General features: G+C 40.3%; 2 protein-coding genes across 11 annotated transcripts in view; one reads left to right on the top strand and one right to left on the bottom strand.

Annotated features, from left to right (window-relative positions):
- LOC137376612 (kinesin-like protein KIF13B) overlaps positions 1-7,733 on the top strand; it is a 172,208-nt gene extending 164,475 nt beyond the window's left edge. For 3 of the 4 annotated variants that reach the window (XM_068045496.1, XM_068045495.1, XM_068045497.1), the window contains one exon: positions 274-7,733. In XM_068045496.1, coding sequence (XP_067901597.1) covers positions 274-584 — 311 coding nt within the window. In that variant the 3' untranslated portion in view covers positions 585-7,733. The remainder of the gene's footprint in view (positions 1-273) is intronic. The other variant, XM_068045498.1, reaches the window with a different exon arrangement.
- Positions 7,734-8,827: 1,094 nt separating this feature from the next.
- Positions 8,828-16,734, bottom strand: part of LOC137376611 (homeobox-containing protein 1-like) — a 28,826-nt gene continuing 20,919 nt past the window's right edge. For 5 of the 7 annotated variants that reach the window (XM_068045487.1, XM_068045488.1, XM_068045490.1 and 2 more), the window contains one exon: positions 9,706-15,832. In XM_068045487.1, the coding sequence (XP_067901588.1) occupies positions 15,692-15,832 (141 nt within the window). In that variant the 3' untranslated portion in view covers positions 9,706-15,691. Of the gene's footprint in view, positions 9,209-9,705; positions 15,833-16,734 lie in introns of those variants that run through there. The other 2 variants (XM_068045493.1, XM_068045494.1) reach the window with 2 other exon arrangements.

The following is a 16,734-nucleotide window of genomic DNA, read 5'->3' as shown; positions in this document are numbered from 1 at the left end:
ATACATAGATCAGTTAAGAACGCACGTGTGGCTTCCTTTAGTAAAGGATGAACCCTGCTCATAGCATTCACATAAACCACCTTCTGAGACAGTAAAGCAAGTCGTATTGTATTGTAGTTGTAATATTTTCTACCCGTGTAAACTCCAAGCCAATTAGCTTGTGTTGAATTACAGAATAAGAGGAAGAGGGCATTTGATTGGATTATTTTGACTTGCTCTCTGTTTGCTTTTAATTTATAGTTTAAAAAAATATATATTTGTGTTATGTTTCAGGAAAAAATGACGGTTCAGTTGGTGGAAAGCAGTATTTCCGATGTAATCCAGGCTACGGAGTGTTAGTCAGGCCAAACAGAGTCGCAAAAGCCACCGGCTCAGCAAAACGGCGCAGCACCGGCCTTCGGATACAGTTGGCGGCGGCTTCAGAGAATCGGAGGAGTGGAAGCTTTTCAAAGTCTAACCCAAACTTATCAGCTGTCACTGCACTCGCCAAATCTGAAGGCGGAGTGGGACTCCGATCGGGCGACAGGACTTCGAAAAAGACTGAGCATAGGAAATCCTGGTCTGCTGAGCAAAAAACTTCGTGAGAAATGAACCAGTGAACGGTGATGTTTAGATCTTTCTCATAAGGCTTCAGAACTGGATATACAGAGGAAACCTTTTGAAACGGGATCTGGTGGTGCCTTTGCAGAATAACTTCCCCTTCCTGAGGGGACACATCCACTGATTTACCCGGCTCCTTTTATTTCAAATTTATTTTCCTCTTCTCACCCATGCTGTTCATTTATTTACTAACGGTAACCTCATTTTATTTTCCCCCTTCAAACTAGAAGATAATCAAACAGCATCTGAGAATGGCAATCATCTGTTGGACTTGTGAATTACTGGACATATATTATAACAACATTTATAATTCACATGAGGGCTCTTGTGAAAGTTTGGCTTCATATTTCAATCATGTTGAGTTGCCTGCAATTCTCCTTGTTTGGAGTCAAATTTGTCCATGCAACAAAAAACCCCTCTTGCTATTGCAGTTGTGGAATCGAACGTTATCATGTGCACCTTGATGGAAAGCATCTGAGGGCTCAAGTGTTCATTTCCTGCCCCTGAGACATGGTTCGCTCAGCATTGTATTGATGCAGCGCTTAAATTCCACCAGGAAACGCCATAGGGGTGATTTTAACTCTTGTGGACTTTGAACGGGTTGGGGAGAGGAGTGTTTGGTGTGCCACCCACTCAAAGTCCTTGCTGAGAGGTCCGAGCCACTTTGAGGGCCGGGTCCCATTTCTTTCCTGCCAACGAGCTGTGAAGCTTGTTCCAGCACTCACAGGCAGCTTACTGAGTTAGGCGGTGGGTTGTGGGGGATGGGGATGTGGTCGCAGTGCCAGGGTAGGGGATTTTACCATCTCTTCAGCGAAACAGGCACTTGCCTGGGCTCACCATGTGAAGGACCGGAACAAAATGTTGGGAATGGGACAGTGTATTTTGTCACAATTATCAGTGTCACTGCCACATTCCCACCAGGTGGAAGCCCTCATACCAGGGCCCAGGAATCCGTTGCACCACATTTAATAGTGGAAATTTAAGTGCTGTTCCTGTGCAGTGCAACATATTTTAACTGGTCTGTTGGGATTCTGAGAAATGCTATTAAGTTTTCTGGGGCTGAAATGAGCAGGTTCCGAACCTTTGGGGAAAAATGGGATTTTCAACTTCTTGACTGCAGTTAAACCTTAAAATTGTGTTTGACTGTTCAATTAGAACCATGTTGTGGTAGCAGATGTGGCACAACATGGCCAGATCTCCGACAAAAAAGTTCTGCCCCCCAGACCATTTCTACTCTTGGCTAAAGACCATAAAAAATACATTTTCTTGACTATGCAACTGTTGGTCTAATATTAAAAACGTTGTAGAAAATTGGATGCTAATTCCATTGGGACTTTTGCACAGAAATAGAACGCCCTTGATATACCTAGAACTCTTAACGAGGACAAATGTGAAGTGGCCACAATGAGTGAGGAGATATTACTGTGACAAGAAGAATGGGGAAAAAACCGTCACTCTGTGCTATTTGACATTTCAAGTTTCTGGAACTCTATTTCTTGATGTGCTCTCGGTCAAAATAATATATTTTTTTTAATGAACAAAGCATTTGAAGCACAACATGTAAGAAGATACCTAAAAAGGGAAATGACTTTATTCATGGGTCAGATGTAGAGCCTTAGGGAGAACAGGAAGGTAAGTGAACCCCTATTTAGAATTGAACAAAACAAAGGGGGAAAGGGAGCTGACAAGTCAAAGTTAAGTCAGGCACATTAACTATTATTTAATATCTGTACAGGGCTTTGCATTGTTTCTTCCCAACCTCTGGCTAGTGGTGTCTACCTATTTCAGATGGTGTTAGATCTGCTCTGTATTTCCAACAATTTCTATTTTTTATTTTAAAATTTCAGCAGTTGCTGTTCTTTTAATTGTATCTGGTGATATTTCGATTTATGTCTTGAACTCTTGCACATAGGGCAACTGCTGTAGCAAAGAGGTTCAACAAATGTGATATGGGATATCCAGAACCACTCAATGGCACTAATGATGCAAGCATATTCCTTTAAGTGCTCTTTAAGTGTGTGTGCTGGGAAAGTCCAGCTTATTGCATCACATTGAGTGCTGGCCGGAGTTATTTCCATTTGATTCTGCTTCCCCTCAGCTGGATCTTTTTCCTGTTTCATGCAGTCTTCTAGTTGAAACATAGTGTGTGTTTAAAACAATAATTGACGTCTGAACTGAACAAACTAGAAATCAGTGCAACTATTCTTTTACATAGAGCTAGTCCTAGGGATGTCCTTCCCAGGCAGTAATTAGTGAAAGACAAGCCTGACTTCTTCCTCAGTCTGCTGCACGGGCAGTGGGTTAATGAGATGTTGCAGAATTGCTCTACAGCACATTCCCATGCAGGGCTGTGATAAGCAACTTCTCCAGCCATCAGAAATTCTTGATGTTTGTCACAGTCTGAAGTCCCCCTTGCTCTCTCCCTGACTCTGTTGAATTTGAGATTTTGGTGCAGGGTATTCCATGAGCTCAAGTGCCTGAAAAAAATTCCTAAGTTGCTGGGGCTCCTTTAAGCTGGTGGGGTGCAGAAACGAGAATGTTGTCAGCAGGTGAGGGAGGAATAGTGGGGAGAGTTGAGTAATATTCTGCAATTTTGCTTCATTTCTTGGGCATCAGGAGTATCTATGTACAAGTGTCCCTCAGGAAATTTAAATAGGGTGGGTTAGATTATACACAGTCTGCGGAAGGATCTTGAGGGGCTGCGTGGTCTTTTCTGGTTTTATACTTTTTTCCTTTTGAATTGTACCTGGACACACTCATTTCAATGTGAAGTCCTATACGTTGCCTTTCCTCGTGTTGTGGGTTTTATTATTTTACTTAATTATTGACCCCTTTCTCTCAACCAGTGTTGGAATGTCATATGCACTACTTGAATGACTCAAATTGACTGACTTGTTGAGCTTGATAGATAATCCTGTTTGAGTTCAAACGTAAACTTGATTATTTTTCTTGCATTTTATAAATCTTTTTTGAGGGGGGGGTTAGTTGGAAGGTGAAATGGCAAAGTATGATTTGGGCAAAGTGGTTGATTTATTTCTTTTCAAAGTTAATTTCTTTGGGGAACCTGTTTGCCAAATTGACAGCTCTGTGAAAACGCACAACCAGTTGTTCTCCGAAAACTTGCAGACAGAACTTTGAGACCTGGATTCTGCGGCCGTGTTTTATATTTTTATATGTGACCTTATGAGACCCCTTTTATTTCCTAGTGCTTGTAAGATTAAACTTGCATAAGCAGATCATGAACAGAATGGGGCTGTGTATTGTAGTTGGTGTTTAAAATTTGTATATTGGGTTTTTGTAACAAGAATACAGCCAGACACATCTGTACAAAGGGCAGATAGCTCAGATACTTGGACCCTGATGGTGAGAGCACGGAAATAGTAGGGTATTAACTTATAATGGATTTCACGCCTAGCCCAGTGATCCTGGTTCACAAAGTGATTATCTCTGTGAATGTACCGTTAATAAAAACCAACTACTTCACGTGCCTATCTGCCTTGTAACTAGCTCTTTACCTCAGATGGAAGGGGAGCGGAAAACAGCCATTGTAATATGAATTAGTACAGATATATATGGGCATCTAAGAGTCTATTTTCCAACCAGCCCCTTTCCTGTACACAATTATACTAAATTCATGTATGCTCTTGTTAATATAAGGGTTCAACCTGTATAGAGTAAATTGTTTCGCACCTGCATTTTTCTTTTAAAGACACACAGAAAATTCCTACATTTTAAAGCATTTCTACAGGAACAGTGTTAGGCAGAATAATATACCCCTGGGTTCTAGGTTGGGTTGATGGAGATTGTATTTTACCCCATACAGTCCTTTTAAGGTTAGAGGATGATTATGTAAAGTTTGAATCTTCAAGATTGCTGTAGGAATAACATCATATATGAAACTCTAAGTGATTTTTTAAACTGATTTTGAAATTTGAATTGCAAAGTTAGCAATTTTTTATAATTTAAAAATGACGTCTGAACATATAATTAAATATTAATCAAATACACATTCAAACCTAACACGAGGTTTTCATGTTAATATTTTTTAATTTTATATGTTTTTTCTCTTGCATACGCAGTCCACTACATCAAATCCAGATTGAAATGTCTCATGTATTAATTGGGATTAGTAATTACTCTGCATATAATGGTGTATGGGCAATAAATTGAGGTTTTAATATATGAGCAGTCTGTATTGTGGACATTTTATAGCAATCATGCAATCTGATGAGCAAGGGCTCATAGCATTGTTCAATGGGGGTTTTAAAATAAAAGAAATTGAGTTAAATTTCATGTTTTACTTTTTTGGGAGGATTGATTGCGGGCGAAGAAAGTTTTGGCAATTACACACTTACAGAATTATCCTGCCGTCAATACAGGTCTTGTAAGTCTACAATGGCCAAATTAAGTCTGCTGTGATTGCATGGCGTATGAGCTGGCATTTGCTGATATTTAACTCGAGAGGAACTACCCTTTGGAAGTAATTTTGTTGCATATGATATCCTAAAGATTACTTGTTGGTTATTCAGAAAAAAATAAATGGGGTATTAAGCCATGTATACTGCTCCAAGTAGCATCCCAGGATGTTCAGAGTTCAATTGGTGCAACAGGGGGCCTTGGTTGGCACAATTCGATTAATGAAATTAAATGGGTTTGGATCAGGAGAAAATCTTCTGTGAATACTTCCCACTGAATATGTTTAAGATGTATTGTGTGCATCAAATAGGCATCCTGGGATACCAGGACATTTTTGCCTTAATTCTTATATATAATGGCACTGAAGAAAATGTCTTTAGCGACAGTGGAGGAGGAGAACAAAAAGGAGAGCTATGACAGCACAAAGAATGAAATTGTTTTTGTTAATCAACCTTAGTTGTATTTGAATCTAAGCTGCTGAATGAAATTAGGATGCCTAAAACGAGGGCTCTCATTTAGTTACTCGAACATATCTGGAGTGGGTCTGGTACAGATTCAACATGGTCCCCTTTTTTTAAAATGGTAAAGAGATGAACTGGCAATTATTTGTCTTATCTAAAAGTAACTTAGAAAAGGTTTCTCAATATAAAAATTATTTTTGCAACGGGTCTGTCAAGTTTCTTGGCACTTGTGCACTGCTCAGCACGTCCTCATGTACAACAGAACTGATATATTGGCAGAAAGCTTCCTCAAAAAACATAGTTTTTATTTTTACATAGAGCTCTAACAAGATCCCAGTATCTTGTATGTTTGCTTAAGTCGCAACTAAGAAGTTTTTTTTGCAAGTGTTGAAATGGTGGGAGTCATGTATGAGTACAGCCAGTAGAACATTTGATTGCAGTAGTTGAAAGTGATTTTGTTGCCTGATTTATGATTTTGTGTAATTCTACACTCTGCAATCTTTCTGAAACCGACTGTAAAGATAGCGGTCATGGAAAGCACTGCCAGTTTTACTCTGTTGTAGACGCTTCCATTGAGGTCATATTACCATTTCTATGCTGCTGTGAAGTTTTTTGGTGCACATTAAAAATGAGTGGCTCTGAAACCAAATTCCAAGCATATATCTAAGTGCACAGTTCCAGAGCTGCTTTGTGGCTGACCTGAGTTACTTTTGCAATGCACTGTTGGTGGTGTAACTTACGTTTGCAGACTACATGTTTCTAAAAAATACCAGGCAGAGATCGACAGTTACAGTACAACTAGCCTTAGTTGCTCTCCACGCTTGACTTGTTAGATAATTTGTCGATCATGTTCACCTGCAATAGATTGTGGCTGGAAACAGGCTAAGTGTGGTTTTTATTCATGGAACAGAATATGCAGGAGCAGTGGAGAAGTTGAATAAAAGCAAAAAGTATGGAAAGCACAAAGTCAGCAGCACCGTGTGCCTTGGTTTGAGGTTCATTTTTTGCAAGTGTGAGATTTTTCTATGCTCTACTGTCAGGTTTTGTTCTGTGTTTAATTTACACATGAGCATTTGAATGGTTGGTAGTAAATTATTGGACTGATGTAGCACTTGTAACACACCTGTAAACTCTTGCTTTATAAGTTTTATTTTCCTTCTACTTGAGAGAGAACTCTACTCCTAACTTTTTTTAAAATCCCTGTCGTTGTAGTTAACATGCAGTGTGATTGGTGTATTTTGGGTTCAGTTAATGTTCTAAACATTGTGTACACATTTAAAAAATGTTTGGGACAATAGGCTTTCTTAACAGTCACTTTGGCACAATTACTGTTACTAGCTCACAATCCACGTAAGTACCCGGGATATTCCTTCAAGGCCAGTATGACAAGAGGGTGTAAATTTTAATCGATAAATTCCAAACCTGTTGGAGAAAAAAGTTACTCAAAGAGTGATCAGCAGTAGGGATAACCTACAGGATGAATTAGGACAGTCAAAAGAGTTCAAAATATAGCTAGTTCAGGGCTGGATGATTTGGGCTGCAAGAGGGAAAATATCTGATATTCCTAAATGGTGTCAGTGCAGTAGTGAACACATACGTACAGCAACAGGATTAGTGAACGAGTTAATGTTTTTGTTTTAAACTGCCACTGTATGTGATTTAAGGGTCTAAACATTGCATCTTTTTTAATATAAATTCTATTTTATGTAATATGGGAGCTATGAGGTATATAAAACAGGGTATGTTCACGATGTTACAAGAATACTTGTGTCAGCCTGCGTGCATCAGAATCATTAAAATACAATCATTTATTTATAATGTTTGCAGCTCCAAGGAGCAGAAATGTAACATTTGTTTTGGGATAATCGTATAATAAATGTGAGCATTAAAAAAATGAAATTCTAACTACTGATACTATAGGCATTTTATGTACAAAAAGAACACTGACCTTCCAGTTCCGAGCTGAAGTTCAGCAGTTGTGTGGGACCTAGCAGAGGTTTTAACTTAACACTAATTGCTGTTTGTAGTCTGGTGGGAAGTATTCACAGAGTTCTGTAGCTGATAATCTGTATATCTGTCGGGTTTGTATATAAAAAGCACAATTTGAAAATTTGAATGTATGTAATTTTGAACATGTATTTAAGGGCTCAATGAAATTCAAAGGTGCTTTGTCATCTTGCTTTCTATCAAATGTTTTGTTGTATGCTTAAATATACTGTATAATAACATGGCTTGTTACTTCTGGCTGAAAAATAAGCAATAAAAAATACAAATTAATGTACAATAGTGTATTCCTTGGTTTCTGTCTGTTGTTGGAGTTACACTGATGAATTATAGGATGATGTAACAAGGAACTAACTGAAAGGGGACCCTTGTAGAGATACACAAGGTATTATACTGTGTAGAACAGGTAAATCAGAGCACTGCTTCAAGATAAATCTTAAGCAAAATACCGCAGATGCTGTAAATCTGATATCAGAACAGAAAATGCTGGAAACACTCAGCAGTTCTGCAACCATCTCTGAAGAAAGAAACAGTTAACATTTTGGGTCATTCTGATAGATTATTGATCTGGAATGTTGACACTTTCTCTCTCCACAGATGCTGCCTGACCTGCTGAGTGTTTTCTGTTTTTATTCAAAATAACTCTTGACTGGTTCAACAGTAGTGATCTCCACTTGTCAGTGGGACCTCCCAAAACCAAAGTATTGGAGTCAGCAAATCAGAGGGAGCAGGTTAGTTCTATAGCCAAAAAGAAGAAATTGTGGAATACAATAGTATATGTATTAAAAAAATCAACTTTGGGACCACTACTATTGTGATGTTTAGCTTTTTCCAGAACATTCCTTCAAGGCCAGTACGACAAGAGGGTGTAAATTTTCATCCCCAAGAAGTAAATTCCAAACCTTTTGCAGGGGGAGGAGAGATAAAAAAAAAATGTTACTCAAAGGGTGATTAGCAGTCAGAATAACTTACAGGATAAAGTAGGGGAGTCAAAATAGAAGAGTTTGAGATGATTTGGACTACAAGAGGGAAAAGGTTTCTGAAGTTCTGCATGGTGTCTGTGCAGTAGCACTTGTGTACAGGTTGTAGCAAGCAGCAGCATTAGTGAACTGGCAGTATATGATTTAAGAGTATTGGGTCCAAACATTGCATCTTTTTCTGTTCCCATCATTCTCCCTGGTTCTGATCGAACCACTGTGCATATGCCAGCATTTTCTGTTTCCTTTCATTTAACGTGGAAGGTATTTTTTCCGCTGGTTGCAATCAGAAACACTGAAATCCCACTTTAAAAATCATAAAGACATTGAATGCAGAGCAATTTAAATTATAGTTTATTTTTTTCCTACTCAGTACAATACAGAGATTTAACACAAATTTTAAAAAATAATTTGTTAAAACAAACTGTACAAACAGCATAACATTTTTTGCAGAACAGTCTACTGTCCAAAAAAGGCACTAATCCAGAATAGAAAAAAAAACTGATACAGGACTCAAATGAAAATACACCTGCTGCTCAAATATATTTATTTTTAAAAAAAATCTCTAAGGCTTTTTAAGATTATCCTGTTCACCATCAAGTTTGGAAATGATTTGGCTATTTCAATGCAGACCTGCCACATTTCCTGCATCATCCCCTCCATCCTAATGGCACCCATCCAAAACAAACCTGGAATGCGTTGGGTTTTTTTTTTTACGACCGGTATTGTGCATCTCTTCATCTATCCTGGCTGTGGAAAAGCAGAAATTACAAAACAAGCCTTTCAAAGGCAACCTAAATAGGAGTAGGAAGTAGTAATGAATAGCTGCACTTGATCCCCCTACTTTGCTGAATCATCTACAAACTTGCAGTGGGGCAATTTTAAAGTAGCACTTAAACTTAAAAAAAAATTAACATAGGTGCTGCTTTCCAGCCCAGCTTACATTCCTTTACTCTGTATCTATGCTACATAAGCTGGTCATTTTAATTCAGGAAACCTTGTGGAAATGTATCTGAAACACTAACAAAATCACCTCATTGTGAACCAGAGTATAACTACTGAATGGTTCCCATTTTCAGAGTTCACCCGTATGGTTGAATGGGCAGCAGCAGAGGGATATAATGTGGCATTTCTGCCAGTATCTGAGAGGGAAACAAAGAGAAACCCATTGTCAGACATGACACTTCACTAGTAGGACCACAATGATCTGTGACTGGGCAGCTCTATTTAGAAACTTCCTTTTCTTAAAAAAAAACAAATCTTGCCGACATCGCACACTAACCTCATTGCTTACAGAGTTGAGAAATAGGCCACAACGGCAATGAAAAATCTGGTTGGAACCATGGCCCAGCCTGAAAGAGAACGCTCTAAGCAGTGGAATCTGTGCTTGTCCACCATCACAGACTTGAGTGGTTCTGGCTATACTCACTGCTGCTACAGGGATGAAGCCGATGTGGGTGATTATGAGGAAAGCTGCCTCTCCTGGTTTTGTTGCCCTGAGTATGAGTAGGTTTTGTTCTTCGTTGATTGGATGGAGGCAATGAAGCTTCCAGACCAATGTGATCTTTTTTAAATGAACTATGAACTGAAATTCTTGATCTTACTACAGGAGCTAGAAAGATGATTTAAAAAAAAAAATTATCCACTTGACCAGGATGTTGAAGTAGGGCTACAAACACATCTCTGTACATTCAGTTCAGTCATCACTTTGCCTATCAAAAAAAAATGATTACAAGTGAGCAGAGAGGTTAAAACGGTTTTTGACACATGGAATATTTTTACTAAAGGGCATGGTTGAAGCAGGAAACCATTGCACTTTTTAAAGGAAAGTTGGATAAATAGTTGAAGCAGAGGAACGTACAGGGCTATAGGTTGAGTGCATGGCGGTGGGATTAGTTTTGGATTGCCCCTGCAAGGAGCTGGCACAGACACAAGACCTCTTTCTCTGCTGTAAGCGACAGTTCTAAGTTATGATTTGCCTAATATTTTTGTGTCTCTCTCCCTCAACCTCTGACAAGTTTTGTTTCAAACAGCAAACAGGAGAAATTGGTTGGGATGAATTCACATCAGTCATTAAAGGGGAACTTTAGTGTGAGTAGCTTATCCTCCTGCACCTTACCCGATTCTATTTGTTTCAGAGCTGATCTGAAGAGTGATCTCATTCTGATCCATCAGTTTCTACAAGTTCTGAAAATACAAGGACAGGAGCTCCTCGTCCAATAATCCTGGCTTGAACTCTCAGAATAGCAGCACTTGTTTCATAATTTGAGATGGGTAGTGAAAGTACTCTGTGCGGGTATCTCATCCATAATATAGCGATAATCAACACTGGCCAACTTCATTCACAATTCTTTGCACTCTTTTAAAAAGGGATATTGAGATCTAATTTATGAAAAATTCTTACCACCATTCAAAATGCACAGTCTCTAAAGTTAACAATATGGCGCATGCAGGTACATGTGTCTCTCAGCTCTGGCACTGGCTTACTGTCCAGTGTCTCTTGTACAAAATGAAAAGAGTAATAATGGAGAACTAATTTTGCAAGTATTTTGATGTATGCAAAACATTTGAGGCCTGTATTAGGGGAGGAGGTGGAAATGTATTACAGATACACAGACAGCTGCTAAAATAGCAAATACAACATACATAATACAGGGAAGGATTATGCCACCCTGAATCCTTCCTTCACTTAATCTACAGAATATTCCCTTTCTGCTTAGCAGAAAAATACATCAACTTATTTCAAGACAAATAAACCAATGAAAGAGCAGTGTCTCTGTTCCAGGTACATTAGTTTTATAGGTTTGGCAGAATTAGTTCAAAGGGCATACGGGAAGTAAATGGTAAATTTGATAGCTGACAATCAACCGATCAGCCAGAGAGACTGTAATAAGTACAAAATTAAGTTCAATCCACCATCTTAAATTTCTACTGTCCCTGGAAGCGATGCTTCAAACCAATGTAATCACTGCATTACATAATAGCCTTTGACAATAGCAAGTTGGTTATTGCAACAAGAGATGTCATCTTTTAGCGACTGCCACTTTCACTGCCTCCCAGTTTTTCATGCAAACTCTGGTACTCAACTAGCAGATCATACTGCACGCATTAAATGTCGTAATTTGCAAAATTTGTTGCAATTATTAGAACCACTTGCCCTACTGAATTTAGAGAAGGGCACTGTCAGCGACAGCCTGACCCTAGATCAGAAATTGGATGCTCCTTGATTCATCAACTACATTGTGATCGTTGCAAAATACCAGCTCCTGTTTATATAATTTCGTAGTCACTTGTTCTCCCACACACACACGATTAATAATATTCAATAGTTCTCGGTGAATGGCCAGGCTCTTTGATACCAATGATTCATTATGACTGCCTCTCTATATCAGTTGGCAGGGCAGGTGGCTTAACCCAGATTTTCTATTATTGACTGCCCACTGCATAGGGTAGCTTTTCTTTTTCAATATTCATTCTCAGGATATGGGCATCATCAGCACAGCCAACATTTACTGCCCATTCCTAGTTGCCCCTGACAACTCAGTGGCTTGCTCGGCAGTTAAGAGTCAATCATGTTGGTGTGGGACTGGAGTTACATACAGGTGGGAACGGGAAAGGACAGCAGGTGATCGCTTTTACTGATACTGGTCCAAAGCTGGGATAAAAAGACAACCTTGTACTATTTGTGTCATCAAAGGCACATAAGCTGCCTCTTTTAATATTGCAATATTCTTGCGAAAGGGGTGCAGGAGCAGAGACCTGGGGCATTTGCACACAAATCGCTGAAGGTGACAGGTCACAAAAGCAGTTACTAAGGCATACAAGATCCAAGGTTTTATTAATAAAGGCATAGAGTATAAAAGCAAGGAAGTTATGTGAACCTTTATATAATACTGGGGGTTCGGCCTCAACTAGAGTATTGTGTCCAAATCTGGGTATTGCACTTCAGGAAGGATGTGAAGGCTTTAAAGAGGGTGTCAAAGATTTATGAGAATGGTTCTGGGGATGAGGGACTTTATATATGTGGACAGACAGCAAAAACTGGGGTTGTTCTCAGAGAAGGCTGAGAGGAGATTTCATAGAAGTGTTCAAAATCATGAGGGGTCTGGAAAGACTAGATATAGAGAAACTATTCCCATCGGCGGTAAGGTTAAGAACCAGAGGACAACAATTTAAACAAAAGAACCGAAGGCGACCTGAGGGAAAACTTTTTTACGCAGCGAGTGGTTTGGATCTGGAATGCACTGCCTGAGAGTGTGGTGGAGGCAGATTCAATCGAGGCCTTCAAAAGGAAATTGGATAAGAACCTGGAGAAACAATTTGCAGGGCTATGAGGAAAGGTCAGGGGAGTGGGACTAGCTGAGTTGAAGAGAACCAACACAGACACGACAGGCTGAATTTTTTTTTTTTCTTTCATGGGATGCGGACATTGCGAGCAAGGCCAGCATTTGCTGCCCATCCCTAGCTGCCCTTGACAACTGAGCAGCTTGCTAGGCCATTTCAGAGGGCAGTTAAGAGTCAACCATATTACTGTGGGTCTGTCGGCCAGACCAGCTAAGGATGGCAGATTTCCTTCCCTAGAGGTCATCAGTGAACCAGATGGGTTTTTATGACAATTGATAGTTTTGCTCGGCCCTAAAACTGAGACTAGCTTTCAATTCCAGGTTTTTTTAAATTAACTAATTGAATTTAAATTCTACCAGATGCTGTGGTGAGATCTGAACCTGTATTCCCAGGGCATTGGTTTGGGCTTCTGGACTACTAGCTCAGTGACATTACCACTACACCACCATCTTCCCCATAATGCTGTAACCGTTCGAGAATTCTATATAAATGGAGTACCAGTTGTCAGGAGATTGCTAAGAAAGCCAAGACTGTAACTAAAAGGATCACAATTTATTTTAAGAGCAACCAAAGAACAAAAAATGGATGGTCAAAATTACTTAAGAATGGAGGAGTGGAGACAAAGTGGAAATCTACTCTGAGGCACGAGGATTGGCTGGGTTTCAACCCATTAACTAAGAAATGTAGATTGTGGGGATGAAATTGGACACGAACAGTAATGTAAAACAGACAGAATGAATATCAGGAAAATGCCAGTTTTACTGAAGTCAGTAGATCTGACTATCAGGTGATGGGTATAACTAGTGACCAATGTGATAGCCCACGTCTACTGTCCGTTCCTCTCCCAACCCATGTCCAATTTCATCCCCTGCAGTTCTTACTGGAACCAAGCTTTGAGATTAACTCACTGAAAAAAAACAGGACTTGGGGAGGACGGGGGCGCGGGGGGGGGGGGGGTGCGGAAACAAACAAAATCCATCTGAAATGCCATCCATCTTTTAACACTGCACAGACATGGTTCATAGTATCATCCTCCCAAATTTTAATTTTCTTCCCACTACCCACCCACCCACACACGTTCCACCACATATTACTTCAGTGCTTAGAGTGGGAATCCTGCTGGATTTTTCATCCCCGCCCTAGCCCAGGGAGGCCGTTTGTAGCATTTCTAATGGCACCCAAGTTCTTAATTAATTAATTAAATTGAGGTGTTTGTGGTAAAGCTATCCCGGTTCAGACTCCTTTCTGCTAGAATTCCTTGGCCAGCACAGGAGGAGGTCTCACATCATGTTCTTCACTCCCATCCCCCTACCCCCCCCCCCCCCCCCCCTTTTCCCTGCCTCTGTACTTGTTTGAAACCTGGTATATCCTTAACATTTTTCCAGTTCAGATGAAAGGTCATTGACCTGAAACGCTGACTTTGCTTCACCTTCCAAAATATGCAGCCTGACCTGGTACGTTCAGCGTTTTCATGAGTGAAGAGCTCTGCACGTCGAATGCTTGCTGTTTCACATTCATATGGTCACTGAATCGCACAAGGGAAATACTGCACACACAAAAAAGTTTTCAGTTGCTTCTGATCAACATTATAAAAACATAGAGCACAGAAATGACTGATGAGACACCGTGTCGCTTCAGAATATTTTTTGGCCCATTTAGCAAGTCTGGATGAATGTGGTTCCCCCTCTAATGCAAAATAGCTCATTAACGGCACACTGGCACTGAGCATGCTCTGTCACCTAGGATACTGGAGTCTAATGCAGAAGCCTTGAAGTAAGGACTTTCTTTTGGAACCTCCAGGAAGTGGATCAGGTCTGTCGGTCGGTTGTACTTTCTCTCTGCAACACAAAGGATGAACTCCTGGGCTGGATGTGGAACCAAACTCTTGTAAGCTCAAATCCAATAAAATCAGATGTTTTGCCAGGATTTAAGTTTGATCTGCATTTAAGTCAATCCTGTTGTTTCATTAAAGATGCTATGTAAGTACAAGTGTTCAGTGTTGTTACAGCCATTCACAGTTTAGGAAAGACTTGTTATCGAAGCAGCTGCTTCTGCCTGTCCCACCAACTGCATGCAATGGTGTAACGGTTCATTTGATGTCCTAACCACCTGTGATTTTTGGTGAGCAGACAGCATTGGAAGGTTGCCACTGGCTACATAACTCTAACGGTTTTCTCTCTCCCCTATAAAACTCCAAGCAATGGATCCAGTCCTAGTTTTTGTTTCTGACAATCCAACAGCTGGAGAAATATTTTCACTGTGATTCTGAGCATTTCTAACTCCTCACTTCTCTAATCCAACATGGATAATGAATACCAAGGTTAGATAATCAGCAAATCAAGGGAACTTAGCCAAGGAAGGTGCACTTTCAACTAGAAATACTAGTATTGGAGGTTGAAGCCAGGGCAGGTGGAATCCACTAATCCAGGACATCCTTTGCAGAGTTCTTTAAATCGACAATGTTGGGTGCAGGAGTACTTTAAGCTGTAACTTCAGCTAGAATGATGGAGGAGCGTGGTGGGAGAAGAACCCTTAAAAGCTGCAATACCAAAGGTTTGAGAAGCATTCTGTTGAGGTTGTCGGCTGTTCAGTATATTCGGTCTGGAATGCTGGGCTCAGGAATACTTCATGCTGGAATACCGGTTCCCCAGGAATGTTTGCAGTCAGACGTGAAGGGCAGAGGAGCACCTTTGGCCAGGACACTGGAGGACTGCCAAGCAAGAGGCACAACATTTGCCCTGGGCACTGCACAGGATAGTTTACTGCAGTCTGGATGAAGAGAACCCTATTAACTAGTTCAAAACAAGATCACGCACAGATATATTGAGATTACATTAAGGATAGGGTAGTCCAATGATGTACCAAATCTCAGTCCTTTCCTACAGTGCTTCAGTCATCTTCAATCACCTCTCTCTTTATTTCGCTACCCCCTTGTCTGGCTAATGCCAGGATGGTGTGATTGACTGCAGCCATTTCGACAGCTAAAGAGATGGGATCTTGCTGGGGATCACTATGACTCGTGTTGTCATCCTGTGTTTAGGGGAAAAAAAATTGGTTCATGAGCAAAATTGTGAACCTGGGATAAACACATCTCTGCCCCTCCTTCCTCTAATTTCCTCCTCTCCTGATGGCACCAAGTGAGCTACGATATAGACTACCGGGCTCAAATAGCCTTCATCACCTCACCCAAATGATCATTCTTAGGCACGAGCCTGCACTCGGATCATGCTCTTGTTTACCGATATCCACACATGGAGACATTCTAGCAAGAGTTACTAGAGATCGGGAGCAGGAATCCCCACTGATATCCTCACTGCTGCCCCACCTCCGCTCAGGAATGTTGCGCCCATTTGTAATGATCCAAGTGCTGTCCCAACTGAGAGCTGCTAACTCAACAACAGAGCAGGGATCAAAATGAGGACCTTTCTATCTGCATAGCTCACTACCACAATGGGCAGTTTATTTGTTTGCTGATCTATTACATATTGCTGTTCTAATCCACCATTTATTATGAAGTGTAACACCAATAAAATATGACTCAATATGGAAGTCAGTTCAGGATACTGTTGTAAAGAAATATACCAGCACCAGAGATCACTGATCCTTAGGCAGTGCTGAGGCAACAAAACTTAAGTATCCCTGGACCAAGTTGGAGATACAAATAGCCAAGAAGTCAGCTTTCTGATAATCGGCAAGGACACAATTATTTTTCAGCCCTAGTTGGCCTGAAGATGGTGATGAGTCACCTTTGACAACAGGGTGGCTTGCTAAACCACCTCACAGCTCATTAGGAGTCAATCGCGTAGTGTAGACTAGAATCGAGGGTAGGGGTGGTACGTTCCTAAAGTGGGGACTATAAAGTGCTGTCTTTATAGATAACACTTGGTCCATGTCATCTCCTGAACTGATTTCAATCGTCTAAGGGGGTTGAT

Source organism: Heterodontus francisci, chromosome 13 (assembly GCF_036365525.1).
Source record: "Heterodontus francisci isolate sHetFra1 chromosome 13, sHetFra1.hap1, whole genome shotgun sequence".
Classification (NCBI taxonomy): Eukaryota; Metazoa; Chordata; class Chondrichthyes; order Heterodontiformes; family Heterodontidae; genus Heterodontus; species Heterodontus francisci.
This window is presented reverse-complemented; position numbering and strand designations above follow the sequence as displayed.